This window comes from Nannobrachium achirus (assembly GCF_963921795.1).
Source record: "Nannobrachium achirus genome assembly, chromosome: 13".
Lineage (NCBI taxonomy): Eukaryota > Metazoa > Chordata > Actinopteri > Myctophiformes > Myctophidae > Nannobrachium > Nannobrachium achirus.
Window position 1 is genome coordinate 14,505,660 of NC_137833.1, and position 16,045 is coordinate 14,521,704.

General features: G+C 43.2%; 1 protein-coding gene across 1 annotated transcript in view; it reads right to left on the bottom strand.

Moving 5' to 3' along the window:
* The window catches only part of slc8a1b (solute carrier family 8 member 1b), a 222,736-nt gene that overhangs the window by 38,284 nt on the left and 168,407 nt on the right, over window positions 1–16,045 (bottom strand). The window contains exon 6 of the mRNA XM_080740980.1: window positions 5,482–5,633. Within this exon, the coding sequence (XP_080597106.1) occupies window positions 5,482–5,633 (152 nt within the window). The remainder of the gene's footprint in view (window positions 1–5,481; window positions 5,634–16,045) is intronic.

The following is a 16,045-nucleotide window of genomic DNA, read 5'->3' on the forward strand; positions in this document are numbered from 1 at the left end:
TCAGCCGTCCTATTTTCTAACTAGTGTTCATTCCGCTGTTACCTAAGTAGGTCAGGAGTGGCTTATTGTCGGTATCAGCTTATTGTCGGTATACATCTCCCAGGGGTTTACCCTGGGAGATGTATTGCTGAGGTGGAGCGCCACGCACACCTACCATCAGCTCCCAGTACTGTACTTGCCGCATGACTTGGCGGACCCAAGCCGTGCTACTCATACGCCGAGTTGGCGGTGCCTGGAATCGAACCCATGACCTTGAGGTCTAAAGGCGAGAGCTCTACCGACTGAGCTACCGGGGCACACCTACCTAGCATGAGTTCAATTTATACAAACTAACTGCACATGCTGCAGTATGGAATTAATTTACTGTGTACAGGAGTCATTAGATAGATAACCTTATTATCCCAAGGGGGAAAATCAGTTGTCCAGAGGCAGCACAGCAGTATAAGGTTATTTAAAAAAGTTACAGAGAAGTATGGAAAAAGATAAAAGAAAAACAAGAACAGAGTACAGTAAAGAGCAAGGTACATCAAAGAAAGGGAACAAATAATATATATATACATAAAGTGTCAAAAAAAGACTGTCATTGTGTCATTGTGTCCGTCTGTATGTGCATGCTTCTGTGTTCTCACACACTAGTGTGTGTGTGTGTCTTGTGCATGTGTGTATTTGAGTGTGTGCATGTGTGTGCGAAGACCGAACTGAGGGGAACAAAGGGCCGTTGCATCCCACAACGCCTTGCATCATAACGGGAGGCAGTGGTGCCGTTGCCTCCCGTTATGGTTCCCCTGCATGTCATTTGGTCTCTCTCTGTCTCTCTCTAGCTGTAAGCAAAGGGAACACACTGAATCTAAGTTACTCTGACACACACCATGAAGAAAGAGAGAGAGAGGGAAAAGGGACGGAACGAGAGGGAGATAAAGAGAGAGAGAGAGAGCGAGAGAGAGAGAGACTGAGATGAAGAAACAGACAGAGGCATAGGGTGTAATCTAGGGTTGAAGGCATTAGCAACCCAAGCACATGCATGTGTGTGTGTCTCTCTCCCATTTCCACAGTGTTCTCTCCATTTCTCCGTTCCTGCATGCCGGCATGGAGTGCTCTTGCACATTTCATCTCGTGCCGTCACACAGAAACACCTCAGTGAAACAATAATTCAGGTGATTACCTTCAGCTGTGTTTACTCTTCAAAATGTCTGCTGTGAAGAGGGTACGTGTCATTGCCAATCCCCCATTGGTACTGGTTTCAATGTTGTTTTTGGAAGGGGTAGTCTACACTGCAACTCCTAAAGTTAATTTAACTCTGAGAGTCTACAAATGGCGGTCCATTTGGAGACAATAGTAGACTCTCAGAGTTAAAAATCGATAAATGAACACTGAGTATTTTACATCGTATCTCTTCCGATGTAGTAACAGTCAGAAAGGACAGGCCAACGGCAACAGGAACACGATCCCTTCTCTGTGATGGTGGTCGAGTGCACCTGTACTCCAGACCCCAACCCTGTTTTTTTCCCCTTCTTTCGATTAATTAGTGGTATATAAGATGGAGTATAATGTTTATACAGTAGGACAGTAGTGAGACCAGTTAACCTGTAGCCTAAGGCTTCGAAACCGTGGCACGGACAAAAAAAACATAGAATCTTCCAAGATTTGAAGATGCTACGAATCTTATTAGGAGTGACAAGGAGGGACAAGATCATGAAGGGATACATAAAGGGATAGCCCAGGTTGGAAGGTTTGGGCATGAGGCAAGAGAGGCGAGGTTGCAACGGTTTGGACAGGTGCGGAGGAGGGACATTGGCAGAAGGACGCTGAAGATGGGAGCTGCAAGCCAAAGGAGAAGAGGAAGACCAAAGAGGAGGTCTGTGGATGCGGTGAGAGAGGACACGCAGGTGGCTGGAGTTACCCAGGAAGAGGCAGTGAACAGAAAACAGATGGAAACAGACGGCCTGCTGGGGGCGACCCCTCCTGATGGGCTTTAGCTGAATGAACACTGTGTTTCTCTTTGTCTCTCTTTCTCATTCTTTCTCCCATGCATATACACAGGGGTCTTCAACAGGGGGTCCTCAGAGTTACTACAGGGGGTCCTCCAAATCTTTGTGTGATAGACACTTTTTCCTCTCCTTTTTTATATTAACCACTTGAATCCTAGCGTCCATATTCTGAGAACTTTAGCCAAAAATAGCAGATCTACAAGCTCACCACACCTCGCAGCTGCAAAGGTGGTGTTTGGTGTAGGGGGGAAAAAGTGCAGATCAAGTACAGAGTGAAATGTCAAGTTTATTAAGTATTGATGGTTCAAGTGGTTAAATATCTGAAAACACAAATTGACATGAATCCAAAATACAAGTGATGATTGTGCTGTCAAACAATTAAATTATGAAAAGGTTATTTATGGGGGTCCCTGCTTCATCTCTCTCTCAACTAAGGGGTCCTTGGCCTGAAAACGTTGAAGACCCCTAATATACACAGTAATCCAGTGTAATGTATTGACCCAAAATGGACCCATCACCCCTTACAGTGGGCGATGGGTGGTGGATGGGACTTTCTGTGTCTTGCTCAGGGATACATCAGCGGGGGGGTTGGACACTGGCTGTCACAGGGGATCAAACGGGTGACATTCTAGTTACTAAGCTCCCATCATCAGCCCTTCTTCCCCTCCTCCTAAATGCCATCCCCCTCTCATCTTGGCATCTCTTGTGCCCTCTCTTCTCTCATCCACTCTCCTCGCCTGCATTTATTCAAAACCATGAGGAAAAACAGCCTGTGTGTGTGTGTGTGTGTGTGTGTGTGTGTGTGTGTGTGTGTGTGTGTGTGTGTGTGTGTGTGTGTGTGTGTGTGTGTGTGTGTGTGTGTGTGTGTGTGTGTGTGCAAAAGGTAACTTAAGTGCTTATTACCATGCCCTCAAAACATTCTTGTATATTATGAAGCCAAATGATCTTCAACTCAAATGCCCTAAAATATTAAAATTAATTTCCACACACACACGCGCACGGATGCATGCACGCGCGCGCGCACACACACACGGCTGTCCTAAAAGGACCGAAATCTTTCATGGAAATCTGATTCATCATGTGCACCTGTAGAGCGAAGGCATTTACACCTCCAGCTAAAGGCTCTATCTAGGCTACAGTAACTCCACCCACCTCAGGGAACAAACAGGGGCTGTTCTGACTTGCAAATGAAGCATCCTCTCGGTGGGCCATAGAGCGGCGAGGCAATAATGTGATATTACTCTCTCTGTATCTCTTTCTCTAATGCCCCCCTTTTCTCTCTGGCCATAAACAGTGATGCTTAATTTATACATGCTTGCAGATTGTGTGGTGCTTTCAGATCTGCTACTGACGGTGCGTGGCACCAGTGCAACAAAGTAGAAATAAGGCTTACAGTGACACAGTGGCAGCAAAAAGGTTGAACTTTGTCGCACCTAGGTCTGTCACGATCATGACATTTTAGTTGACAATTAGAACATAATTACGTCAAATGATTTAATCGTTTTTGTCATTGAACAATGAACATTGATTTCTGTTTGCCCTTTAGGCTTTGTAAACAAAGATTACACAGATTATTGAAATATACAGACTTACAATTGCAAAAGTACAAGTTACAACCTTAAGAGTTATTTCCACAATTTCTGAAAATGGAGGACCTGTACTGTAAACTTGATTGATCTGAAAATCGATTGAATAATCATTCAATCAAAACTCATCCAATATTAGCGCTTTTCTTGGTAACCTACTCAAAGTCGCTTTACAAAAACAGAACAAACTGTATTTAATTAAAAGGTAAAAAGGGAGATGGCGGTGTGAGCCATTGTTGGCTTGCACTTGGCAACTACAAAAGGCTAGGATACGGTAATTGTTTTAAATTAACATCTGAGGGAGAACATAGGTTTGGTGTAGAGGTAAAAAAAAAAGTTCAGACCAAGTACAGAGTGAAAGGTCAAAGTATCGACGATTTAAGTGGTTAAATGTCTGAAAAACACATTAACACAAATCCAACATAGACTGATGACAGTGCTGTCAAACAAGTCGACGAAAATCTGCAACACAATGTTATACAATACTGTATGTAGTGGGGGTCCCTACTTTATCTCCCTCTCAGCAAAGGGGTCCAATTGGACTGAAAACATTGAAGACCCCTGTGCTATACAGTAGAATTACACTCCTCAATCCCCCAGGACAGTGCTTCAGCTAACTATAGGACTCAATTATAGTCTCTCTCTCTCACACACGCGCACACACACACACACACACACACACACACACACACACACACACACACACACACACACACACACACACACACACACACACACACACACACACACACACACACACACACACACACACACACACACACACACACACACACACACACACACACACACACACACACACACACCACTTGAGCAAGTCAAGTAGCAAGTTATTACCCCATCTCTCATTCTGCCCAGGTGTCTGAATGTCTGTCTGTCTCAAGTATGTGTGTAGGAGTGAGTGAGTGCATTAGTGCGTGCACACACGCACACACGTCAATAGTAATTACATCTGCACCGATGTTAAGAGTCTGTTTTGGAGCAGGAAAGTACGGTATATGGCGTAGGGCTGGGCCATATATTTATAAAGAAATATTTGTCCCCATATCTTTCTCCCGATTGCGATATTTTGAAATATTTTGATCCTCGATCTCTTGATCCTAATATAAACTGTATATCGTCATTGTCTGGTGAAAACCTCGTATGTCCAAAACCGTTCGTTTTGCATTTATCGTTTTAAAAATGAACTAAACTAGTGAAAATAGCAGATCTACAAGCACACAACGCCTCGCACCGCGAGGCGTTGTGTGCTTGTAGATCGGCTGTTTTCACTACTTTTGTGCGACGGCCTTGTATGATGAAGCAGGGCTTTACTTTGTGAAAGAACTTACAAATTTGAAACTTGGAGATACGAGGTTTCCACCCGACAACGACGATATATATGTTTTTCTTTCAAGAGAGAGACCGGGAGTGACACGCATCAAGGGTTGTCAGGATCTGGACTCCAACCCGGGAAATGCTTTTAGACTGCAATGAGCCTACTGTACAGTAGGTGCCCGGGCTGCTACACCAGCTATCCGGGCCGCCCCTTTACTATTAAGGAACGAATGAATCAATTATTATTTTTTAAATAGTACAAATATCTTTGTGAGCTTGTAGAGCGTCTATTTTCACAATTTTCGTATGCCAACATTGTACAATGAAGTATTACACAAGGGTTAATCTAATAATCTAACACTAATCAATTATTTAAGAAGTGTCGATTCGATGATTCATAAGAAATATAAAAGATACTGTATATTAAAAAAAAAGAAGAAAAAAAAAGCTCCTTGATTATTCGATTAACCTACATGAGCAAGATTAAGTCTGTTACTGCTTCTGACTGCCCAGGACTAATATTATGGAGACAGGGACGCATGTAATGACGCACATAATGTTCTCAGTCTTACCTTGAATTCGTAGGACTCCTCTATGATGACTTCCAGTTTGACGTGGTCTCCCAACATGGGCCGTCCCATCTCTGCGATGCGTCGGTCCTCTTCGTCCTTCCCTGTCAAAGGCTCCTCTTCCTCCTTTACCACTTCCTCCTTCTTCCCCTCATCTGAAAAGAAACAGAAAAACACAAACCCAACGTTAAAATCGACCAGTGAAAGGCACCGATCACATTTCAGGAAATCATTTGCTGAGTGAGATGCTTAGTTGGTAACACTGCAAAATCATGAGTGTTAACTGAACTCTGAGACTGTTAAAGTGGACCCTAACGAGGTCAACGTTTATATTTTTAGGGTTCAATTAACACCAGGGCAGGAATTTCATGGAGGCCATGAAGGCCATGGCCGCCGTTGCCCCTCAATTTGGCCTTGTGCCCCTCAAACCAATGGCATGCCTTGAGGCCACAGTGGCCTTAATGCCCCATCAGCTAACTGTACCACTTTCTCCTCTGTGTCTTTCTTGTCAATATGTAGACAGTAGACATCGTGTTTCTTTCTTATCATGTAGACACCAGTGTTTTTTGTTGAGATTCTGAAGTCTTAACTCCCCCGAGTCCCCATCTTTAAACCAATCCAGTGACTTTGATTGGTGCTGAGCATGGAATGGATCAGATTGTAAATACCATCATGTATCTATTTGACTGCAGACTAGGTTATCCCTAACCCTTAAATTCAACAAATTCTTTCAATGGACTAAAATCGTGTTTTATTTCGATGGCCTTTGCCCTGGCATCTGGCCTTTGTGCCCACAAAAATGGACGACATTCCAGGCCTGATTAACACTCTGGATTTGTTTTGTTTGAGGTAAAGTAGCTCCCCACCACCTCGGAGTCTGGGGATTCGCATCCACCGCGGTGCATTCGGCTTTGTTAAGCGTCTATAGTATATGAACACAGTGGCCAGGAAAGGGAGGCTGATATATTGTCACTGCACATACTCCTATGGGCTGGGAAGGCACCGGGACATAGGGAGTGTCGTGTGAGAGGAGTAGAACGGAGGCTATATCCTCCTGGTGGGGGCCCCTCACTGCAAGGTGAGCCATTAGGTTACAACAGCAGTGACAACAATTATTAATTGGCAATGACTAAATTGGGGAGAAAAAAAAATACAAAAGAAATGTGGATTTCACAGAGTGGTGATGGGACAGTGATAGTACATCATGTCACCGTTACCTGGCAGAAAACCTGCAAACAATCCTGAATGTTCTCATTTAATTCTGAGGCTAAAGAATGGCTCAGAGGGGCCCTGACCTGTGTTTGACCCACAGATTGGATAACTGCATGGAAGGAAGGCCAGCGAGAGAATTAAGCAATATTACACGAGAGGGTGTGCATTATCACGGTTATTTGCATGCCTTGCTGCAGGAACGAGCTGAAGGCGAGTTCCGTAGGCAGGGCTGAAGTGCAAATAACCATGATAAGGCAGACCCTTGAGTGTAATATTGCAATTATAACTAACAACAGTTGCCTTTACAAAAAAACACATCAACTTAATTTCATTGTAATTAAGATATTCGATAGGAATTTATACATTTTTAATGTCTCATGTCCCTGGACTTCACTTGAAAACTGCTCGCCTAGCCGCCTAGCATAGTGTGGGGAGAGGGAGCGCTTCAGCTCTTTCACAACCAGCACAGCTGAAATTTTGATGAGACTGTGTGCAGTAATGCTCATTATTTACACAAGAGCCATTTCAACCTATCAGATTTCTTCTTCGGAACCCATTAGGACCTGAGGTCGATTCTACATACGCCTAGTTCTCACTTCTCACAGATTTTTCAAAAATGTTCAAAAATCAAAGACGTAGAAGCTCGCAACGAGGCACAAGCTTGCATATCTGCTATTTTTGAAAAGCCAACGCAAGCCATCGAAAATGACATAATGCTTTCCCGGTTATTTACGCTTATTTAACTGTTTACAAGTTCAATTAGAAAATGAGTAAGCTTTGCAGAGATCAATACAGCATTGACAGTCAACAGCTGTTTTGCTATTCACCTGAACAGCACTTTAACCAAGGATGTATGGAGATATTTTAGGAGAATAATCACCCGTTTGGATATTTTATATAAACCACTAAATTAAAATGATCCCTTTAAATCCCGTCCTTTGAGAGAGAGCAAGAGACAGCAGAAGGAAAAGGAAAGATACTGTAGAGAGAAAGTGTGTGTGTGTGTGTGTGTGTGTGTGTGTGTGTGTGTGTGTGTGTGTGTGTGTGTGTGTGTGTGTGTGTGTGTGTGTGTGTGTGTGTGCGTGCGTGCGTGCGTGTGCGTGTGTTTGCCATTCTCCAATTACCATTTGGGCAAGCCAGCTTGAACGATCATGCACACACACGCACACGCACACACGCACACATATAATGGTGACTTAATGAACTCAATTTGCAGCGAACAACATTATGTTAGCCTGTTAATAACATGCTTGTTAGTGCTGCCCTCTGAAATAATACAGAACATCTGGAATATATCAATTATATGGAAATTAGAGAAAGAAAAAATACATTGAGAATGTATGTGTGCATGTGCATACTTATGTGCATATGTGAGGAGGATTATGTGCATTATAGTCCACAAATAAATCAACAAACCCTACATAAACAAGTGTCACTGGAGTGACATGAATGACAGTGTTGTTCTTCTGTAATGGAGAAGAACCACTGTTCTTCTTTTGCATATTTTATTCATTGCTTGGCTAAAAGCACTTACGTTGTCGAGCAAAACAGCAGTGGCAGTTTGCAACACACAGTAATGAATGGGAGTAATTAACTGGCATAATAATGATTACAGTAAATTAGGACAGAAAACGGTCGAAAATAATTGGCTACTCTGAAAATAGCAATGATACTACAGTATAGGTTGAAAGTGCCAAGCTTGTATTGGTTCTCCATAGATTCAGAGCCAGGTCTGCCTCAACCCGCGGCTAGAGTATACGGTAAGCTACTGCACATATAGCTGCACATTCCGGCGACCGGCGGCGCCGCACCGCGTCGCGAGCCAATTCAGCCAAATGAACGGCTCCCTACTCCGCGAACCGGATCCCATCGTTCACTTCAAAGAGCCGTTCAAAAGATTCGATTCGTTCGCGAACGTTGCATCTCTAGTTACAATATATAAATTGGGGTCTCAGAGATAGAAATGCCATTAAATGGGGGTCCGTAGCCTAATAATACGTCAAACTGGAGGTCCTTGAAATTAAAATGGTTGGGAATCACTGCTAGAGCCGGGAAAATCTTCTCTTATGGGGGATCCCTGGCTTTTATAATAATAATTGGGAATAGAATTCCCAGGAAATGTCTGTTGAGTGGGAATATGTAAGCAATTTACCCCGAGTGAGAGGACATTATGCTCTCATAATGTCCGCACTCCGACCCCGAGTGGTAAATAGCTTTTCTACCACTTTTTCCCGTATACATGAAAGAAAACACATAGTTGTAACTTGCAAGGATCTTAAGTTACAATCATTATTGCCTATAAAACTTCCGCGAGACAGCAGATAGTTCCACAAACAACATCTTCTACTCACCAACAGATGGCGCCAACTCCATAGTAATCCATGCGTCTAGCTTACAGCTAAGCTAACGTCAGTTAAAAGCACCGTTCCGGCCGTAAATAGAGGCTGTTCGCTTCCAGAAAGGCATAGGTTCAGAGAAAAGGGGCTTTAAAGTTGGCGGATTGCATTGGATCCAAATAAATCGGCGACGATAGTACGCACGTTAGTAAACATAGGACCGCTGCGACCTTCATTTGTTGGTTGGGGGAAGTCCTGAAGTCCCCGGATGTACACTGAGGCGCATTGATCTCGGACACACAACTTTGCGGCAGTTGTCCTCTCATAACCTCCGGAATTTAGCCAATCAGAATCCAGTATTTGAACACGTGACTCGAAAAAGTGGTAGAAAATAGCAGTTCATCCTTGAGTGCCTACTAGAACTACACTGATTAGTATGACATGTATTTCTTTATAGGATTTCATATACAGTAACATTCACAAGCCATATATATATATATATATATATATATATATATATATATATATTCTATGCTTCACTCAGACTCACTCAAAAAGTGCTGTAGCTCATGCTGGCGGTGGGCATTAAAACCGTGAATGGTTGTCATTACGACTCACAGAATCAGTGTTGATTTTGACAGCAAATTTAAATGTAGTTCTAGTCACAGTCTTTTGAATAAATTTTCATTTAGTTACTTTCAGCCATATTTTTTTTTAGCTAAGATGAGAGAACATATTACTCCAGTCTTAGCGTCGCTACACTGGCTCCCGGTTGTTTTTAGGATTGATTTTAAAATTATTTTACTTGTTTATAAAGCTCTAAATGGTCTGGCACCTTCGTACCTCTATGACTGCCTGCATAGATACGTTCCAAACCGCCCACTCAGGTCTTCTAGTGCTGACCTACTCGATGTGCCTAAAATGAAATATAAAAAATATGGTGAAGCAGCTTTCTGCTTCTACGGAACTCCCACTACACCTAAGACAGGCAGCCTCTGTGGATAGCTTTAAAGCACAGCTCAAGACCTATTTCTTTACTCTTGCTTTTAGCTGAATTATTTTTTTTATCTCTTTGATGCTATTGACGTCCACACTGTTCTGAAATTGTTCTTCAATGTTTTATGTTTTTATTGTTCTGCTTTATTGTATTCATGTGTATTTTATTTTTTCTGTTAAGTAACTGTGCTTCATTTTCTGCTCTGTAAAGCACTTTGAGCTGCATTTCATGTCATGAAAGGTGCTATACAAATAAAGCTTTATTATTATTATTATTATTATTATATTTTAGTCATCTGAAATGTTTTAGTGTTAGTGTCGAGTTTTAGTCGACTAAATATCACAACATTTTTGTCAACTAAATCTACAGTTGGCAAGCCTTGATGGCGTCGTAAATGGCAGATTTTACATCTTGGTTTCACGCTGAAAATAGACGATCTACAAACGTGTATGTAGATCTGCTATTTTCAGAGTGCAACACCTGACTGCAACATAAAACTACTTGTCTTTTAGTTCGTCTCTTCTCCACTAGTAGTCTCTCCCAAACATTACATACACCCAACACACGGCACGCATGCACGCACGCCACGTTGCATGCATGCACAGTATATTATGGGGAGGTGATTTGGGCTGGTCCTTTGGGGTCGCTCAAAATATGGCCGAACTGACAATATGCCAGAACTCAAAAAAGGTTAAGACCCATGCATCGCCGTAATGTCCTCCCCTCCCTCCCTCTCCATCACAGGGAACAGTGTGCAGTGTAAATGTGGGTGACAGCCGCTAGCTCCAACACACTGGTCAGCTCTCCTCACAGCCTGTCAGCAGCAACCACTGAACAGGGCTGGGTGGGGAACTCTTTACTGCCTGAGCTGAGCTGTGATGGAGAGGAGCAGGGGCGTCACAAGGGGGTGGGGGGGAGTGGGACTGAGTTACTAGGGCCCAAGGTGGAGGGGGCCTTAATTATTGAAAAATAGCTATTGAAAAATAGCAGATATACAAGCTGTAGATCTGCTATTTTTGAAAAGTCGTGAAAGCTTTGTGCAAATATTTGAATACATGTATTTTTTTGTAACTCAAATTTTGCTTCTGTGGGGTCCCTGGAAGTAAATATTTTGACATGGTGGTCTGTGGCCAAATACATATGATTCTGGGGGTCCTTCACATGAAAAGGTTTGAGCAGCACTGACATAGAAACATAGGTTTTTCAAAAAACCTTAGAAGGATTTGAAATATATAAGACTTGCATAAAGTAAAAAAATAGCAGCATACAAGCTCACAGCGCGGCACTTGGTGCTGCACTGTGAGCTTGTAAATCTGCTATTCTTCAAAAGTTCAATAGTTAAAGCACCAACTAATGCGTAACAATGCGTTCCCAGTCTAAATGGGTTAAACCCCCTCCTCCCCCTATGAAGAACATTCGCGGGGGGAATCCTTGTACCCAGGGCCCAGAATTTGGTGTGGCACCCCTGGCTGGGTGGTGAACCCTTTACTGCCTGAGCTGAGCTGTGATGGAGAGGAGAGGAGAGGAGAGCAGAGAGCCTCACCATGATTCCTCTACAAATAGCTCCCTATAGGAGAGGAGAAGGACTGTCAGGCTATGGGGAAGGGTCGAGTCAAGTTCTACACAAGTGGAGAGGAGATTGGTTCTATAGGAGGAGGAGGGTTGAGGAGGTGAAGATCTGTCACTTTCATTTTATTTTAACATAGTTTTATTGGGGGTATCTGGCACTTTCGCACTCTCTTTCTCTCTCACGCACACACGCGCAGACACACAGTGAGACACAAGCCATGGTGTAAAGTAACTAAGTACATAACTCACAACTTGTGAGCTTGTAGATCTGCTATGTTCAAACTTTTTGTACTTTGTATTGATGCCAATACTTTTATACTTTTACTCAAGTACATTTTGAATCCTGTACTTCTACTTGTAACGGAGTATTTCTATATTGCATTACTGATACTTTTACTTAAGTAAAACAATTTAGTACTTTTTCCACCACACTGGACACAGCGTTTCTGTCACACAGACACCGATCTGTCACTTTCGCTGCACTCTTACGCACGCGCGCACACGCACACGCACGCACGCATGCACGCACGCACTACTTTGTGGGGACATTACACATAGTCTACTATCTTTGAGACACACGCACACGCACGCACGCGCGCACACGCACACGCACACACACACACACACACACACACACACACACAGTTTCTAGAGAGGCATAACAGAGAGAAGGGAGTGATGAAGGAGAGAAGAGGTCCAACTGCAGTCAGTTCAGCACAACGCAATGTTATAATTTTCCCGCATAAAAGTATGATTATGAATGAAATGAGTGACATTAATAACTGTGACAGTAATTTCCAATAATTGTCAATCAACTGGAACATCAATGGTAAACACATTACTTGGATAACGACATGACATGAGTGGATTAATTTACACCGCTTGTTGTCATGTACCAGAGTTGATTAACGTTGTACACTGTTGATAGTAATGCCCTCCGTGTTGATTCATTACGCGCTCATATACTCTGCAGTATACAGCCGCACGCGCACACACATACGCACGCACACACACACACACACACACACACACACACACACACACACACACACACACACACACACACACACACACACACACACACACACACACACACACACACACACACACACACACACACACACACACACACACACACACACACACACACACACACACACACACACACAAATGTGTTTTTTACTATTCATTCCACAGGTTCCAGTGGTCTTGTTCATCATTTACATTTAATTGCACTAATTACTGAGCCAGAGTAAATAGATTAAATATGCACCTTGGGCCACACCACACCTTATAATGAATCACCCACACATACACGCACGCACCCACACACACACGCACGCACGCACGGACGCACGCACGCGTAACTGTGCAATAGAATAGTATAGAGTATAGAATAGTAATTTGCATCGAGAACCAGTAAGACTCCCTAATCGGGAGATAAGCGACCGCCACGTCACATACACAAACTTTAGAAGGCAATCATAGCCAATCAGGAGGGAATATGGGAAATGGGGACAGATGCAGATCCATGTTGATGACATGACTTTAGAGATACTGTGTATCGCTTTGCTTGATTTTAGGGCAAATCTGTAGGAGCAGTGTCCAAAAATGTGGCAAATATTGGCCTGATGGTGGCTCAAGAAGAGGGCCATGTGAGAAATCAGGGGGGGGGGGGAGGTTGTGATTTGCCATCCAAGGAGTGTGTGTGCAAAGTTTGGCATAGATAGGGCCAACTGTGGCAGAGATAAGAGTAGGGGCAAAAGTGTGACGTGACATGATGGACAGTTGGCAGGACAGAGCTTTTCATAGTAACTTGCGACCTGACGGTCACAATAATTATAATCTCAATGATAGTGTTAACTGATTTAATTCCGGGGGCCACAAGGTGCCGCTAGAGTGCCAGACATTTCTGTATAGGCCTTCGCTCTAACTTCCGTCGACACAGGCAGTAGTGGCTTGGGATTTCACTGCAACCACTGTTATGGATGAAGACCGGAGGAAGTTAGCTAACAGTTAGCTATTAGCTTCTTTATTTTTTAGAAGCCCGATCTGAAGCTATTTTAGTCGCAAAAAAACTTTGTTGCTGCATTGGGAACACAGTTCAGAGAAAAAGGTCTCTAAAGATGTGAGTTTGTATAGGAGTGGGCGGCGCGGTGCAGCGGCGTTGCCCGATTACGGGCCGATGTAAACAGAATCGCGGCCCCGGGCATGGATGGAAAATTAGACCGGGGCTTCGTTGAGGCCTCCGATTAATTAATTCATTTTATTAAATATCCCGGACTAGAGCGGGATAGGCACCCCGGAATACGTCGCGCCGCCGACAGTATAGATTGAGTTTTCTTTGGGGGGCTCTAAACTTTATTTTAAACCATTTTCAATGGAATAAATCGTCGGACCATCTAGAATCACTCGTTGGAAAGCGTAGGACGAGCCAGGACCACCCACATCTCTACAAGCAGCTCAGGGTAAAAAAAACATTGTATTGGATTGAAAAATAGCCGAACTTGTCCGGGATAGGCACAAAAAGGGTTAAGCTCAAATTCAATCATTCAACAGTCACACACAGCTAAATCATCAGCATTAACTCTGTACACACAGAGCTATGTGAATACTGAGTATTTTACTGTGCACACAGTCAGACAACATAATGTTGCTCAATGAGCAAAAGAGGACAGAATGTGCCACAAAGGCACAAAAAAAAAACAGGTTCTCACAGGTGGATTCAGAAATAAAAGGCATTCATTTGGGCAACGGGCAAGAACATTAAAAAACACCAACGCGTTTCGGCAAACGCCTTTTTCAGGGTGTTACTGGTGTTTTTTAATGTTGTAGCCCTTTGCCCAAATAAAGGCCTTTTATTTCTGAATCCACCCGAGTGCCTGGACCTGGATCTTTGTGCCTCTGTGGCACATTCTGTCCTCTTTTGCTCACTGTATTCCCTTTCATGAGCAGCGGTGGTTTGAGGGATACCAGCAGCGCCCCTGCTATCTTCTTTCTCAACATAATGTTGCTGTTGGTCACAAACCTTGTATCTCCATATTTCAACTTTTTATGTTTGTTTGTCGTTTTCGACAAACAAACATACTTCGCCGTACAAGAGTGTCGCACGAAAGCGGTGAAAACATATATGTTTTTTCAAATAATGAAGGGTTTTGGACATACAAGGTTTCCACACGACAGCGGCGATAATGAAGACAGGGTACAGAGGCAGGGGCGTCACAAGGGGGGGAAAAGTGGGACTGGTGTTTTTCAAAAAAACCTGAGAAGGATTTGAAATATTCAAAGACATTTTCAGGATTTTTCAAAAATAGCAGATCTACAAGCTCACAGCGCGGCACTTGGTGCCACACTGGGAGCTTGTATATCTGCTATAATGCGTAATTATGCGTTGTGCAGTGAATCCTTGTACCCAGGGTCCCGAATTTGGAGCGACACCCCTGGGTTTTGGACATACAAGGTTTCCACCCAACAGCGGCGATAATGAAGACAGGGTACAGAGGACCAGAACAGAGGACACTGCTGTCACACAAAATCTGTCACATAAACGGAGAAATACATGCGTGCGTGTGTGCGTGTGTGTGTGTGTGTGTGTGTGTGTGTGTGTGTGTGTGTGTGTGTGTGTGTGTGTGTGTGTGTGTGTCTTCTCTAACCACACATGTGCGTGTATGATTGTACCTAAGCATGTGCAGAACACTGCATGCTGTGTCTATGTACGAGCAGTATGTGCATAGATGCAGTATGTGTGTGTTGTACAGTAAATGCATGCTTGATGCCACACTTGTCTGCGCACACACACACACACACACACACGCACACACGCGCACACACACACACACACACACACACACACACACACACACACACACACGCACACGCACGTGTCGGCCTGTGTTAGGACATGGGGTTGGGACTCTGCAGGGCCTGTTTTGTTTTTAGCTGTGTCCTTGTCCTTGATGTTAGAGTATGTCTCCTATGTTTCCTTGATGTTACAGCATGTCTCCTATGTTTCCTTCATGTTACAGCATGTCTCCTATGTTTCCTTCATGTTACAGCGTGTCTCCTATGTTTCCTTCATGTTACAGCATGTCTCCTATGTTTCCTTCATGTTACAGCATGTCTCCTATAGCCCCTTTTCGACTGCAGCTTTAGCACCACACTACACAACACTACACCGCACCACACAACACCACACCACATACAAATATCTACATTTTCCATTACACAAAAGTACCCCTATCGGTAAGAAACAAATTGAGCTTTTTAACTGTGATCATAATACAATATACATTTGTATTACAACTATCCTAATTATAATGCACTATAATGGATTATAACTGTGATTATAATACACTATAAAGTATTAATATATTACTATTATTACCATCATAACAGTGATTCTAACACAATATAATCTATTATCATGTATTACTAGTAAGACGCCTCAGGGCGA